This window comes from Bombus pyrosoma, linkage group LG2, assembly GCF_014825855.1.
Source record: "Bombus pyrosoma isolate SC7728 linkage group LG2, ASM1482585v1, whole genome shotgun sequence".
NCBI lineage: Eukaryota > Metazoa > Arthropoda > Insecta > Hymenoptera > Apidae > Bombus > Bombus pyrosoma.
In genome coordinates, this window is record NC_057771.1 from 770,183 (window position 1) to 787,050 (window position 16,868).

The 16,868-nt window shown below is 38.7% G+C and overlaps 1 protein-coding gene across 8 annotated transcripts in view; it reads left to right on the forward strand.

Annotated features, from left to right (window-relative positions):
- Positions 1-16,868, forward strand: part of LOC122577582 (RNA-binding protein Musashi homolog Rbp6) — a 759,888-nt gene that overhangs the window by 715,100 nt on the left and 27,920 nt on the right. For 6 of the 8 annotated variants that reach the window (XM_043748942.1, XM_043748941.1, XM_043748947.1 and 3 more), the window contains 2 exons: positions 5,844-5,876; positions 7,135-7,218. In XM_043748942.1, the coding sequence (XP_043604877.1) occupies positions 5,844-5,876; positions 7,135-7,218 (117 nt within the window). Of the gene's footprint in view, positions 1-5,843; positions 5,877-7,134; positions 7,219-12,882; positions 12,908-12,947; positions 13,958-16,868 lie in introns of those variants that run through there. The other 2 variants (XM_043748945.1, XM_043748948.1) reach the window with 2 other exon arrangements.

Below are 16,868 nucleotides of genomic sequence, written 5' to 3' on the forward strand. Positions count from 1 at the left end.
CCAGGCCTCAGTAGGTTTCATCTTAAGGGGCAGAGTTTCTTCAGTCATACATTGGGCTTTTCCATGTTTTTGCATTCATTTTACTGTTGATTCCTCGATCGACGATTTGTTAGTGATAATTTCTAGTATAATTCCGTTTATATAAACTCCATGTGATTGAACGAAATTTTAGTTATATGTCCGATTAAATAAACATGTGTCAGTTAAATCTACTTATCGGAAGTCTTATTATGTGGAAGAAAAGTCGTAGATTATAGGAAGAATGAGTGGACTCTTTTTACATGAACCCCAACTGTATAAACTGTTAATTGCCCGACAAGTTCATATAAATGGAATTTTACTGTTAATTAGTTGATCGATGGTTTGATTGGGTTGAGTTTGTAGTATTGGATGAAGTGTAGATTTAGGATGTTTGAGGTAGTAGGGGATTGTATATTTTTTGTACTGTTGTGTGGAATGGGGGTTACGTGCCAAGGAATTAAGAGCGTACAAATTTAGAGGTGTAGCTATGCTTTTGTATCATGTTTCATGAGGGTTTGAGCAGGTGTGTTGAAATCGATTCATAGTTGGTCGGGTTCGTTCTGATTTGAATGACGTATTGGTATCCCGTTTGTACATGTGATCGTTACAACTGCGTTCTTTGTTCTAATCGATGTTTTGTTACCATTTTTGTATTTTTTTAAAATATCTTTTTCGTATATGTAATTTTTTAACGGGATACCAAGTGCACTTTGCGGTACTTTGAAACATTCCTCGATTTAGGACTCATCGCCTTCTTTTTCGGGAAAGTATTAGCATAAATTATCTTGCAGTTGATTTTCGACTTGGTATAGCAGCGAATCGAAGACATATCGAGAAGTGCAATATAACGTAGTCTAGACAAAACCATTCCTTTTTATTCCCGGGATTCGAGTGTGGGAATAAGCGAATTCTCGCGAGACTGCTCGAGAAGCTCAGTTCAGTAAAACTGTGATCGTAGCGAAAAAAGAAAAAAAATAAAGATTGAAGAAGTAGTGAATATAAAATAGTAGTGAATCATAAGTCTGTTTGGTAGAACTCGATTAATCGCGTATCTGGCATCGTTTTCTTCGTAGCCAAAGATTAGCGTAGATAGCAAATGGAACAAACCTGCATCGCAAAAGACTGGTAGTGATTTCGTAGTTGATTAGCAAGAGACAAGTAGTAGGACAATAAAAGGAAGTGTTCAAAATTTAGGCAAATTAGTCTGTTTCAACGAGCAGCGCTCGGTAGTAAGTTGATACATCGAACGTACCTCTTGCAGAAACCATTCCTCCTTCTCATAAATTTCTAAAATTAAAGATATAAATTTCAATGTAACTTACCAGTAAATCTCATAGAAAAATATCTATTTAGGCAGTTGGAAAATTCTAAAGTTGTAGAAAAGACAATCAATTGCAAACGACCAACGTATTTCGTGTTTCGAATGTACTTTAGTTAGACTATTGAATCTTGATTAGGAGAGGAGGAAAGGTCGCAAGTAAAAGGCAATCAGGTCACGATACCACACAGATATTTAGATACTTTTCGACGAACGAAAGAGATACAAATTCCTGCCTCGAACGACTCGCGTTCGCGACAACACGTCAATTGATTCGTAGATGTTAGATAATTTCGTAGCAAACTGGATCGAAGCTTTATAGTAGCGCTCGGTGTGTTCGCATGGTTGAACGACAATTCAATTCGAATAGACGATCGTGAAGGAATCGACGATGGTGTCGGCAAAAAGGAAGGAGAGGAGATGAAATGAAAAATATGAAATCTTTGGAACTCGATCGAGGTCGAGGTTCTATGGCATTCTATTTTTCCATGAAAGTGAAGGTTGTTCGTTCGATTTCGAGAGCGAGGGCGCCCGTCGTCGAGATCGTAGATTGCTAGAATTTCATCGAAGCAGAAGGGAAAGGAAAAGGAAAGAAAAGAAAAGCGTAAAGAATGAGTAGGAAAAAAATGGAAAGAAACGCAAGAACACATTCCCAGGTAGCGGCACGCCGTATATTATTCCCAGAAGGAGGTGAATTTCTGATTTGCACGGGATGATATGTCGAGTGGTATAAATAAAGCCGTGAATCGTGAATGGTGAAGGCGGATAGCGCGTCGAGAGCGCGCGGCAAATGGTCGGCGATAAGCATTTCTCATTCGTCGCGCCTTTCAGAGTATTTTTCGCAATGAATTTCATGAAATTTCATAATGTCGAGAATATGAAGAAGTACGTACTCCAATACGGCGGTACACGTGTACGGTAGAAGCAAAAGAAAGAAAAAAAGGATGAATAAGAAAAACAACGCGAGGTCACAGCTATCTATATGTATATAAATGCATACGCAAAACTATATACATATACATAGAATACTCGTGTGCATATAACATATATATAATTATATGAATATATATATATACGATACGTACCTTGTGAAAAATAAAAAAAAAAAATTACGGTGAAAAGGAAAATGAAACGACAAAAAAAGTTGCAGAATTAATCCATTCTAGATAAATAGCAGATTATATACATATATTATATATTGTTTTGTATCTACGTATTTGGTAAAACGCCATATAGTATTTGATATTGATATTGATATATTTTGTGAGAGCCGCATTACAACCTTCTAGTTTTTGTAATAGACCTACAGATTATACATATCGGAGTATATTCTATATATATATATCTCTCTATTTATACATATATATATATATATATATATCTAGGTAATTAGGTAAACATTTGTGTTGTTACAAACCTTAGCTACTTAATGAGACTTTTTTTAGGTGAAACTAGGTTTGAATTAGCTAGAGCGAATATAATTTTTGACGAATTACTATACTATGTATACGTTCCTATCATTGAGACTACTAGTTAACTATAGCTTTTTGAGAAGTCACTATGATACCGATAGTTTAGAAAAATATTCTAGGTATTTCTTCGTGGAAGACCCGATTAGTGATCTCTTTCGTATCTTTCCTCGTCTCCCATTTGATCTTGTATCGGAAAATATAAAAGATATCATCAAAAAGAATATTTAAAAGAAAACAGAAAGAAAAAAGAACAATGAAAAGAAATGAGAAACAGCCACAGTGTCTTCCACGAAGAATACATATTATCAGCGGCTTCAAAGAGACCTATTACAATGTACCTATTACTTAACAAGCTACGTTACATAGTACGTTTATATTACGTTACACGTAATATTATACCTCTCTATAGGATATATACTAAATATATATCGTGCGTATACCCGTCTACACCTATACCTTACAACCCCCCCCCCCGCCCGTACCCCCACTCCTCTATACCCACTTTACTCGTTACATAGTATTTAACTCTTCTAAGCTATATAGCATCATTTACCTTAATAATAATGCGTGAGACGTGTGTCCTAGAAAGTACGTACTTTGCCCGAGAGGCTCAACAGTGTCAGTTTCGTAAGTAGACCAGATCTTAACATGCGGATTATCTTTCTGTTCACACCTTTGTAATGCTTTGTTGGGCCAGATTTTGATTTGTTACACGGGGAACGTAGCGTTGCGCCTTTTGTCTAGACAGAGAACCCAATTAGAGAAATATGCGTCTTCCTTCCCCGTAAACATTTATGGCCGCGCACTACGCGCAAGTACGAACGAGATTAAAAATGAAATAAAAAGAAACTAAAAAAAGAGAAATAGAATAGAGAAGAAAATGATATCGAGAAGAAAGAAAAGAAAGAAACGAATGTTTGCGTTCCTTGACAAATAATGTTTCTTGCAACACTCTGTATTTATATGTATGTGTCTCTCTTTCTCCCTCTTTCTCTTGGGAAACATCCAGCATCGAAAAAGGATCAAAGAAATAACTATAAAATTCGGAATGAGTAACTCTATGGGATTCCATGTTGCCAAAGCTATCGATGTGACGTAAATGTTAATTGACCGGCAACTCGATCGTAAAACTCGACCGGAATGAGCTTTATACGCTCCTCGAAACTGTAAGAGACTATTAATGTTAATGCCGTACGTAAACGTCTGTTCTACGTGAAATCGATTTGTTGCATCTGAGAAAGTACACGTACATTATATAATTATTATATTACTACATAAACATATATAGTACATACGAAGTCGCTGCGATTGTCAAGTATAATACAAAAATAAAATGCGCGTTGCAATGTGCACATTACAAATATTTATATAAATTAAAAAATATATATACATAAATATTATATATACACGTACATGTCTAATATTCGAGTCCATTTACGTACTATACGTGAATCGATCTTCTCTATCTATATGAGAGTAAAATGAATGATATTTAAATAAACACGAGATAACGTTGGAAGTGAATAATATGCAAAGATTTTCATTGTTGTTCAAACGGATTTTCAAAGCAGAGCAATACAAAAGAGAGAAACAAAAAAAAAGATAAAATGAAATAAGAAAGCATACAAAAAAATATCAAAGAAAGAAAAGAAACAAAAACGATGTCACACTGAAATGATATAGAATTGTGTTGCGTGCTTGATGTAATCAAAACCAGCCCGGTAGAGAGACTTTAGGTACGAAATCACTAATACTATTAATATGTATCAGTGTATCTTTTAATGGCTAGAATAAATGCTCTTATACTTTTCCATCTGCGTATATTGTGAGAGCAGCGTCAATATGAAAACTAGAATAGTGAAACAGTAGTGTAGTATTGTGGTCGGTGTTTTTTTTCAATATTGTATCGTCGATCTAAGTGTGGTAGTGGCGTCGATAATGTGTTACGTGCTTTGTACGAACGAAGCATTGACAATTAAAAATTCCGAATCATGCTTTTATTAAAATTCAAAATTTTCTTGCATCCAATATTTTTCGTTCCAATTGCCATTTGTAATTCCGAGAGTGTATAAATTTATTTAAATGTTATGCCTTCCTCGCGATCGCACGACACATTATCTGCCCTTAGTCAATATCTAATAAGCTACATAGTCAGCCTAGCAAATATTACTTAACGGTAAATGATTAACCAATACCTTGAAGGCTACAATAACCATAGATCATAGGAGGGTTTATTTTGTGGTAGAATTGAAAACACCTCGGCCGCGCGTAGTTACTAGTACCTTGTCACAGAATTTAGTCGATGCGCTATATAGTCGATGCGATATACATATTATAAATAGTCAGATCTTAGTTGTGTGGTCTTTTCAATTAGTATCAAATTATGAAATTTCATGGATGCCTTTCTTTCTCTCTTTCTATATACTTCTATATACTCTTTTTCTATAAACTTCTTTGTTATATCTCCTACTCTCTGTCTAACCTAGAACGCTTTTATTCCGACTTCTTCTTTCAATCTGTTTTATTTTCTAATTTTTGTTCAGTTTTCTTATCTTTACTTTTAACCCTTCTCTCATTGTTTGAAACCTAGTCATCCGTTACACTCGAACCGTCTATACCGACGAATTTCTGCAACGCTTTGCTTTATACTTAACTTGTCTCCATGTACATATTTTAATTGTCTACGCATTACCTTTGCCTGCACGAAGAAAAATATTGCACAACAGAATCATCAGTTAGACACTCGTGAGTTAAAATTCACGATAGTCCTCATAGTCGTGCGTACTCACCTTCGGTTATCCGATCGACAATTTTATTTTTTTAGGCTTCATTCGATCGCTCAGTACTTTTCTTCGTGCTTAGTTGCAGAAATTTCTATATTGGGACTTACGATTTACTATTTGCACTAACTAATCGAAGCAATTGAAATGAGTAAATGAAGGGAAAAGAATGATAAAATGAAGAGACAAATTTTTCTATCCGATTCTGATCAATCTCGTCACGGTATTAATGTGATCTGTTTTTCCTTGTAGATTTTATGTGGTCCCTGGGAGCATTACCTGATGGTGAGTATTGAAATATGCACGAACACGTACAACAAAACGACTCCAATGTCCAATGACATGCCTACCGTTCCGTAACAACGTTCAATCACGTTTGACGTAAGACCATCGTTGTAATATTCACGCGTCGATCAATCACGAAAGCGAAACGAAATTCTGTATGCTACTTGCCACGAGTTTTCTCGTCCTGAGTCTCATGCATGATTCACCCACGGTACACGGATAAAATCGTGCAACCGTTCCACTTTGTGTGTCTCCGTAAATTTTTGCCTTTGTGAAAATACACTGGTTCATTAACGTAATTATTCGGTTAATGCGTACCTGGTTACTGGTATCATTCGATATTGCATCGGAGAAACGCGTTTGCCGTGTCAGAAATACGATACATTAATTTCATTCGAATTAAATCGAAATGTGAAAAACGAACTCGAGAGTATCTTTCTTTGTGGAAATTGTTTGACCAGTATAATTTTATAGAGTTTTCAATCGAAAATGTTCTGTAGAGTAACACGGTACGTACTTGGGAAATGTTTTATCTAATATATTTTACAGAAGGGAGCATGTAGATCGTAGTTAATAGAGGACATATTTGTATATTAGATAGACATAACTTATTAAATCACACTTTTCGATCTATATACTGTAATGTAACAATTATTAGAAGTTTCTAATGATATTATACAATACGTTAGAAATACCTTGGTAGTATGGTTACCTAATGTCAAGATATCTTTTCATAGTTAAATATTCATTTATACTCTCGATTCAAAATAAACGTACCACGGTAGTCTAGTTCAATAAACAATTGTTCGTACTTATAAGACATTTACTTGTATAAATAAAATAGTAATTTTCATGTGCTGATTTGGCAATCTATTGATGTTAAATTGAATAAGAAAATGCCTACTATCACAGGAACGGACATAATAGGTAGCAATGTTACAATAGCGCTAACTTGAAGAACAACAAATAAAACTACGTGCAGTGCTTTTCTTAAAATAATTCAAACTGATCAGCTTTAAAATTAGAGTTCCATAATTTCTACTAATCCACAAGCTTCGCTGACAATCAGAAGAGATCGGGAAAAACGATGTATCCCGTTTTAGTAACAAACACACGCATTCACACGCATCGTTACGATTCGACACGAAATATTCAACACGCTCCATAACCCTTCTCCATACGTTCCTGAAAAGCTTCCGAGCTCAGGTAACCAAGCATAGGAAAGAAAAGCTGACAGATTCTTTTGCTCTGTTCACAGGTTTCCCAGCGGCGGCGTACGCGGCATACGCGGCAAGCCGCGGCTATTCTGGGTACCCTAGTTTCGGACTGCCCTACCCGACAGGTAACCACCTTAGCCTTAACCACCTTAACCACCATAATGCGGCCCACATCGCGCCCTTGAATCTGAACTTGAACCTAATACAGGCGCAGCCTGCCCCCCACCATAATCCGCCTACCCCTACACCGCTCTTTTACCATCCCAATTTGGACCTCTACAACGCCATGCCTCTGTGAACTAACTAATTATATGTGTCTAATAATAATCTCGATATCGAGCTATGTGCACATATCTCTAATCAAAAGAAAAACTCACTTCCATTGCTACACCATTTTACTAACTGTGCTCTCGCTGTCGCTACTCGTTGCCCTGCTCGTCGTCGTCGTCGTCGTCGTCGTCGTCGTCGTCGTCGTCGTCGTCGTCGTCGTCGTCGTCGTCGTCGTCGTCGTCGTCGTCGTCGTCGTCGTCACTGTCGTCACTGTCTTTGTCGTCGATTTAACACGAGAATCGGGCGGGTTACCAGTGGATGTCGGGAAATCAAGATGAGCTAATCGTCAGAAATTAAGCTCGGTTTGAAGGAGAGGGCAAGTAGCAGATCTCGTGCGCACAAGAATCTTGAGAGGTTGTGGAGCTTTTGTTACAGGACCGTCGGCCTCTTGCCGAAATTCTCATCTGAGAACAATGGCTCCTTAAGCACTCGAGATTGAGTTCGATTCGAAGCTTAACAATTTCGAATAATCGACTAATTTCAAAGCGGATTTCAAAGTGCTCCTTTGAAGTGATCCTTCGAAGTGATCCTTCGAGGCGGCCTCCGTCGCGAGTTCGAATTCTCGACGATGCGCGAAAAGATGTTTGTGAGAACATAATCGATTCCTCTATTAAAGAGGACGAAGCGTGCATCGTCAATTCTGCTCGCGTTTTACGCAGTATCCTTTCCCGACCAAGCAGGTTGTGTTTATGAGACGCGGAAGCTATTGGAAATCCATTTCCGCGGCAGAGTTCCGCTTTCGACGACAGGACACTCGGGAAAATAAGTGATCTAATGTTGCGTCACAGACCGACGTTTTATCGAGAACGGTACGGTTGTGCGCTGTACATCCAACGCTAAGGACGTTGTATATTATTCAGCAACGTTTGCTCGGGTTCCGACGATCCTCAACTTCCGAGTCGAAGTTTCGACCGCCGGAGCACCGACAGTCGGTCTCACTCGATACGAAAGGAGTGGTGAACGTTGTACAAAATTGCTATAAATTATCGTATCGATATTATGTTGTCGAGGTTAAGATTTAAGATAGGAATAAAGAGGTGCCGATTCTCTTCGGCCAATTTTCTACCCCGTTCCGTGTTTACTCGAAAAAGATTTTAAGAACAGTCGATTCATTTCGTGACGATTTATCTGTTTAATTTTTACTTATGATACATATCTATTTGTTAACATTTCGGACATTCAGCTGTAATTCATGCTAAATAGCAATTATATCTTGACATTTTTTTTAAAATTGCAGATAGCTTCTTCAGAGATAAGACGATATACTGATATTTTATTATATTTCATATCGTCCCGCAAGAACCTAACTGCAATGCTGACAGAACGTTAAAGTATAATCCTTATTGGATTTTTATATTAATTAAAATAAAAATTTATTAGTTCGTGATTGGTTGATTTATATAACAAATTTCGTGCGTGTATAGAAATCTAAAGCCGTTTGCTTGGAAATTTGAAATAAAAGAATCACGTATATCGAATATGTTTATTCAGCATAGACACATAATCAGTATATGTCTCAAATTCATTTTTATTTTTAGCGTTCCGCGGAATATATTTTTAAGCTCGCATGAATCAAAGTGAAAGATATTTACGTTTTAAAGATACGGTTATTCTCCAATCAAATTGTATTGCAAGTTACAAACGTAACAAATCGTATTCGCGTTCTTGATGCTCGTCCGGAGAAATACGCATACGCAAAGTCCCGCGATAAAAATGCAGATCGAAAAGAAGAAGAATCCAGCGAACTAGGACAAGATAATGAGAGACTGATGTATGGGAAAAGTTACGTCGTTAAACAAACTCTGTGTTTCTTACCTCCTGCATTCGATAGCATCTTGCGTGCCTTCGACTGTCAATAACAAACTGCTCTGCTAGTACGGAATTTTCTTTCAAAGCATCGAGGCTTTACGATCCGCGAAACGCTTTAAAATTGCTTCTGCTAATCGATTAATCAATTTCAATTACGTTCTCCATCTCCCTCTCTCTCTTTCTTTCTCTCTCTCTCGGTATAGATCGTTAAAGCGTACATCGAATCGGATCGATCAGTGTAGACGAATGAGGCAAACAACCAACGAGCAAAATGAAAATTTCAACGAATGAGTTAAAGGAACGGCCACGATACGAATACCCTCTGCTACTAAATAAATTTTCGATCGCTGCATAGGGTAAACTTATTTATTACGCGATACGATTCCACTGGAAATCATTCCTGCGAGTAGCGTATGCACACGAACCCTCGTACGATCTCATACGAGACACGAAGTCGTCGGATTTCAATTCCAACGAATACATATACAATTCCGATAATATATTTAAATCGACTGACTATCGAATCGATTGTAATTTAAGATTAATCGTGCGGTCGCGGAACGGGGTAAAATGTCATTGTTAATATTAGATAGGGGTAAAGGGAGCGTATCGATTACAAACGATATGCGAGTGAACCGCATCGCGGTTAAGCCTGTACGCATAGATATACACAAACGCAGGCTAGAGCAATTAATAGGAAACGTTTGGAAAATGAACGCGTCCATAGGTGGGTATCGACTGATCTAAATCGAACCGGTTGATTGGAGGTAGCTGCGGGCAAAGTTTTCGAGGTCAAGCGCCCTTCATGTTGAATTCGAACTCGAAATGAAAATCCGCAGGCCCACGTTCAGCAAATGAAGAAGCCCAAAATGAAGATTCGACCGTGTCGCTTCCCATAGCCAGGGCACTCCATCAGACAAAATTTCATGCCGGAGCCGGGAATTATACGTTTACTACTCGCTTCGATCGGCTCGCGAGATGCGAAAACGACCCTCGGGAATTTAATGTGGTCATCGACGATTCCCATCGATTTGTTACTTCGTTTTATACCTTCCGTTCTATTCGTTCCACCGACTTTTATTTGTTCGTTAATTATTTCCCTCCGTATTTTTGCAGTCTCGTTATCATATTGGTTATTTTTAGATAATCGATATTGATATCGATAGCGTTTGTTAAACTCTATTGCGTTGCGTCGAAACGACCGTTCGAGAGATAACTATGTCCGTGTGTAACGGAACCACGTGAAACAGAGAAATACAGTACAGTAATCACGCTCTTATGGTGAGCTTTCGCAGACGTAATGCTAGTTCCGAAGAAGCTTCTTTCGATCCCCGTAACTACTGCACCCCTGCCCTCTGTCCGCCGCTCGACCGTTGCTCTTACATGTCTTACTAGCCCATTTGTTCCCTTCTCTTTTGTCCATTTTTGGCTATTTGTCTGCCACACTCGTCTTTCTCCGACAACTTTCTCTCTTTCTCTGTTTGATCTTTTCTCATCGTTCCTCCGTGCGAACTCCTCGAAGAGGAAATTTCGAGGCGAAAGTTTTCAACTTCTTCCTCCCTGCACTTTGTATCTCCTTCCCCCCTGGTTTAAACTTGTGATACCACCCCCTTATGTGAAGCATGACACGAAAATAGCGAAGCAATAACATATAACGCCAATAGAGGCGGACAAACTGCGACAGGTGTCCCATGCACGTCGACCGGACATAAATTAGCTGCAAAGAAATAGACGTAAACGCTGCTGTGTGAAAAAAAAACATTGTGTGTATATCCACGAAAACAATGTATATTACGCGACGTATATCGTAAATGGTTTCGAATATCGCGCTTTTTTCGCCGTTGATCTAATCGCCGTGATATATATAGATATAATATATTATTTTTCTCCTTCAAAGTACATCGATCCTAAGAGTAATTCACGTGGACGAGCAGAAAGAGAACTCATAAATAATGCATAATGTTTTTCGGACGTTGGTTCATCCCTCGGAACGAACATCCCTTCCTCGCACGTCCTCTTTTTCTTCGATTCCCTTCGCCATTTCGAAAAAAGAAACCGGCATATTTTTACTTTCCTCCAGAGACCGTACGTCCCGATGTTCCCTGGAATCGTTTTCAATTTCCCTCACTGTCCGCTATTTAACGCATTTGAATAACCTCCAGTCCGGGAAGCGGAGCGGTTGCGCGACCGCAAACGCCCCCTCCTCTTACTTCCCTTTTTTCTGTGCTTTCTTTCGTACTTTTGCGTATGGTTCACGAGGCATGGCGGTAGAAGGAAGAAAAAGAAATTGTGGGTAACAACCACCAATGATTGATCACTGTGAACGAAAACCCCTCCGCCTTAAAGTCGTCCGTATACTCCCAATGTCCGAAAAACATTCGTCGGTGAAGCCACCCTCTCTCTCTCTCTCTCTATCTCTCTTTCTCTTTTCGAATACGAAAGAGGGGTGGCCGATACGCGATCGGTGCGCGAAAATGAATTTCCTCTTTATTGAAAAGATATTTTCCGAGAGATATCGAACTCACGCGTCGGAATTTGCAATCGAGAGAAATCCTCGTTCGACCGTGGGCGGCAGTTAGACTCGCGTTAGACGCTGCCCAATGAAGGAATACGTGTATATATATATATAGATAGATAGATTTCTCTTAGATGGTTGAAGAGATGGTGGTGTTAGAATGATTTCACGTGAAATCGCTCGCGACGGAACCTGCTCGTTTGTTCGCCGAGTCGATCCATCAAGAGAGATTAAAAGATTTCCTCGTGCCTGGGCTAGCTCTTTGTTTCAGGGAGAAATTGTAATGTGACGGGATATCGGATGGTGGACTGGTTCACGGTGCTAATGTTTTCTGAAATACGAGTACTTTCATTTTGTTGATTACATGTTTGGTTACATTTAGTTAAATCGTGTCAAATACACATTTGATGTTAACGTACATAGACATGGTGAATAATATCGTACATTGTCGTGGAACTGACATGACGATACATTTAAGAACGAAATAATTAACGGGTGTAATACAAATTCTAAAATCAATTTTACAATGCCTGTTTCATTAAACTTTCATATTGTTTTCAGTTTAGGCTGCAGAAAATTAAGTTACACATAACAAATTTTTAATAAGAAATTTTGATATTTTGCAACAAGAAAATCATAAATTCTACTCACATAATCGCTTTGACCACAGAAACGCTTGAATGTTGTACACGCCAGACCAATAACTACCGTTACCTTTGTGAACGTTCGAAACTTTGGCTAATTCAGTGACGCGGGAATAATTTTCCACGACCAGCTACTAGAAACTATTACCTTCCTCCGACGGCTTGATACGTTGAGAGAAGTTGTTGCATTCGCGATCGAACCCGACCGACTAAATAAGCAAGCACATGGGGCACCGTGCTCGCAGTTTCTCCGTAACGACGTGTCAGTCGCGTCTAGTTTTGTCACTTTGTGGTGTGCTGCATGCCAACTGTTGAGAAATACCTTGACAACTTGTCCATTGACCAGAGAATCAGAACGTATGCGATGTTGTGATCGTTTCTAACCTAAACGCATCGGAGAGAAAGGGAGGAAGACTGTTGTTGAGAGGAAAGACTGTTATTGCGCGCAAGAGAAAGAAAGATTTGACTTACAAAAAAGATTTTTTTGAAAGAAAACTAAAACTTGCGACCACCCAGTGCGACTACGGGACTCAGAGGGGGTTGGTGGTACTTTCAGGTGCCTTGGGACTACCGCCCTTATCAGCCGGAGACACATCGCTACACAGCCTCTCCACAGAGTACAGAATCATTCCCGAACAATGAGCGGACCGATGCAAAAGGTCGTGGAACGTATGCGAGAGCGTGTGTACTACGAGAATCGTTAGGGGAAACGTGTAGATCGGGATCGAGGGATGCGTGTTGTGTAACCGTAATGTGATTATTTAACGATAACAAGATGCGTGAAAGGGGAGGGGGGAAATAAAGCAAAAGCTTGCGTATACATTACTCTAACGGCATTTTTTGCTTCTCGAAATCGATACATATACGATTCATCAGCACGATGTGTGTTACATATGCGTAATAACACCAATTAGATCGTGTAAAAAAAAAGAGAGACTTGCGAAAAGTGAGCTGCTAAAATGCTTAGTTCTTCGTTCACGTCGAGACAAAATCCGGCTCTTTTTTGTAGTGCTTCTTATAATGCGTCTATCCTTCCGACTAATAACGGTTTCATCGAGCTTTCTCGTAGGATTGGTATTAGACAGATGTAACGACGACTTTTCCGAATATAATCGTGATAACGAGTTTCCTTCTCTCTTTTCTTCTTTGCATTTCTGAGGCAGAGGAAGTTTAGTGCGCGAATCTATCATCTCGCGACTTCGACGAACTTTAGCACGAGATTTCTTATAAGACGCAAAAATAAATCAGCACACCTTTTATGTGCTTCTTTCCTCTTTTCTCTGCTCCCTTCCTTTTCGTCTCTAGCTTTCTTTATCGCCTATTCTAAATTCTCGAAGTCATCCTTTTTTCTTCCTTTCTTTCTTATACGTTTTCCTTGGTTTTCCTGCAATGCGAAAAAGTCTGAATATAGAGTAATTTCGAAAGTATACGCAATGGATACGCAATGGATACGCAATGGATACGCAATGTCGTCGGCAAATTGTACACTGTAAACTTTTGTTATCTTATTTATTGTTTGGATTATACGCATAACGTTGAGAATACAATTGTTCTTTCAAAGATTCACATGTTTTCTTTTCTATGTATTTTTGTCTGTTACCTTTAACTAAACGGATTTACGAGCAATAAAATTCATTAGCGAAGTTGTATTGTTATTTAATTTGGACTCTCCGAAGGGGAGAACTCCATTTTTATTTCTTAGTAACTACGATATTTTAAATTTATTAGTATAATTTCAAATATGGTTAATGAATGGTCATTGTATATTTGTTCAAAGTAAATATTCATTGCACGGTGCAATGCGAAAAGTCGTCAGGAGTTGATTAAATTTGGAGTAAATCGGTTTCAATTTTGAACACGTATTAACCTAATTCTTATAATCTTCGTGCTAATTGGAATTTCCGCTTTCAGTGGATACCAGCAAATTAATGGTTGTTGCGATTCGTTAAATAAACGAGATATAGAACGTTAAGCGGTGAAATGTTGCATCACGTTACTTATCAGTATCCCACCCTATCACTTTTCAAACATTCAACATTTTTAAACATCATACTTAAAATTATACGCTGCCTTTTCACCAACCATAACAGATTGTCTTTCTTCCAAAATAGTCTCTCTTGATTTATAACTAATTTCTTCGCCTTACATATATTTTCAAACTGCAGAGAATCAATTTTCCAAGAACCATGGGTAAATTTTATTAATTTCGTGTCGAATTCAGTGCAAAATTTACGCAACTTTTTCTAATATAAAATATACTTGCAATGGTTTTCCATTTGTATATCAAGAAAATTTATTACCACAATATCTCTCTATTGGCAAAGTTATCTTTAAAAGGCTGCTATAAAATGATTCGGAATTTCTTTAATTATTTATCGCGATTGTAAAGATTTTTAGTCTGTTAAGGCCTCTGATTTTGGTATACTGAGTGTAAAAGATATAACGCGGTCGTAAAATCTGTCAAGGGCCAAACTTTATTCGTTTCGAGGGTTGAAACGCTTAATAATTTGATATATTTTGTGAGTATAAGGATTTCCAGTCCAGAGCTGTTGTACACTAATGAATGTAGTTCCTTAGTGCTTTAATCCCTCCTATCCTTTCTATATTAATTATGCAAGGTAAATGCTCATACTCATATTTTCTTTATATCAACAAAAGCTACTTCAAATTATATACCAAACATGTCAATTTACAACTTCGTTATGTCATCTGTACCTAATATACCAAAGTACATATATACCTCATTGTTCACCGTGATAAACACGAATATGTCATAAACAACAGTTTTCTATGGAAACCAATTATTCTATGAAACATCAATTTTACCCATTCAAAATCTACGTATCAAACACGCCACTATCCTCTTACTCACCATCTTCCTCCTACAGAAGATCGAAATATAAATCAGTTACAATTTTCACCCTGTCCACCCCCGATACACTTCCATCAGACATTCTTCGCGACGTAATAGGTGCTCCGTCCAAATTGACACCTGCACGCGCGCATTATTTACAACATAGCAGACCGATATCGCGCAGCAGTCGTTCACACGATCGATGAGGTTTCTCCGAGAACACTCTTTCAACCCGGCGATATTTCTCCGGCAGTTCGATGCACGATCGCTGTACGCGTGCACACACGGTGTATACACACATGTGTGCGTACACGCATACGTCGTATCGAAGTCCCGTCCTTTCATTGGGAGTCTGGCTGTGCAACCGTGACGGGGCAACGACGAAGCAACCAGGGGGTTGAGGGTTGCACAGTAGGAGAGGTGCACCGTCGTATTTCACAGTCATTACCGTAACGTGTTACCGTGCGCGCTCGTTGCGCCACGCAATAAATCGTTGGTTACCGTTACCATGGATGGCGCGCAAGGAGGGAACGGGTGTTCGAGGGGTGGCCGCGGGTTATTGTGGCGTCCTAAACCCCCACTGCTCGTATTAGCCCTCGAGCAAACGATGTGACGCGGTCTGTTCGTAACAGTCGTAACCTCTTTTTCCTCTCTTTCTCCTACTCTTATCTAAAACCGTTCGTTTAGAAATCGAGCCTCGATTCCCAGCGATCTTCCGGAGAAGATTGACCCAAGATGTAATTCGTACCTGTGTTTCGACGCAACGCTTGTTTCTTTATATTCTCTTCTTTTTTTAACACGGAGGTCACAAATGAAGAACATGATAAATTATATTTTTAATTCTTTTATAGCAGAACCATCTTAAAATTCAACACATTGTCAACTAATTTCATGTCAAAAGGTATCTTCTCATTTCATTTTGGGATTAAATATGCGTCCTCTATCATGTTTGAACGTTTAAAAAGTGTTGATAACATCAGTAATTAATTAAATTTCTTAATCGTTTAGTCGTTAAATTAATAAAAAAAGCATGATACAACAATCAAAAAATCAATAAAAGTAGACTTACCATACTTTCCCCATGTGGCCGTCGATATACCAAGTTTTCTTGAAAGATTCTTTATTTATTATATTTATCATTCACCTCTATCCAAAAAGATGTTCTTCTTTACAATCACAATATACGCAACTTCAATGTGAGTGTTATTTTTTCCGCGAGAATGCGAAGAGTCGAATCAATACCTCCCCTGAAAAATAAATCTGTCCTGATCGAAGCATCGTGCTGACATAAAACTAATATACGATCTTTGCCAACGTTCCCTGTTATATAATACACATCCTTGCGAGAGGGGTAAAGTCTCGCGAATCCAGTCCGCTTCTCAGTTCTTCCCGCGACGTCGCACTTTCTATCGTATCGTGCGCTTCTAAAGGGTTGTACGTCCTTGTACCACTGTACCATACACACGAATACGCATGTACACACTGATGCGCCGGACACCGTTGTACATATTGCGCAACGTAGCTCTCAGCTGCGCTCGAAGCGTTCGAACCGGAGAAGGGCTGGGGTTCGAGCTAAGAATCCCAAGTATCCGAAGCTTACACGCGACACGTGCCGGTCTGTGG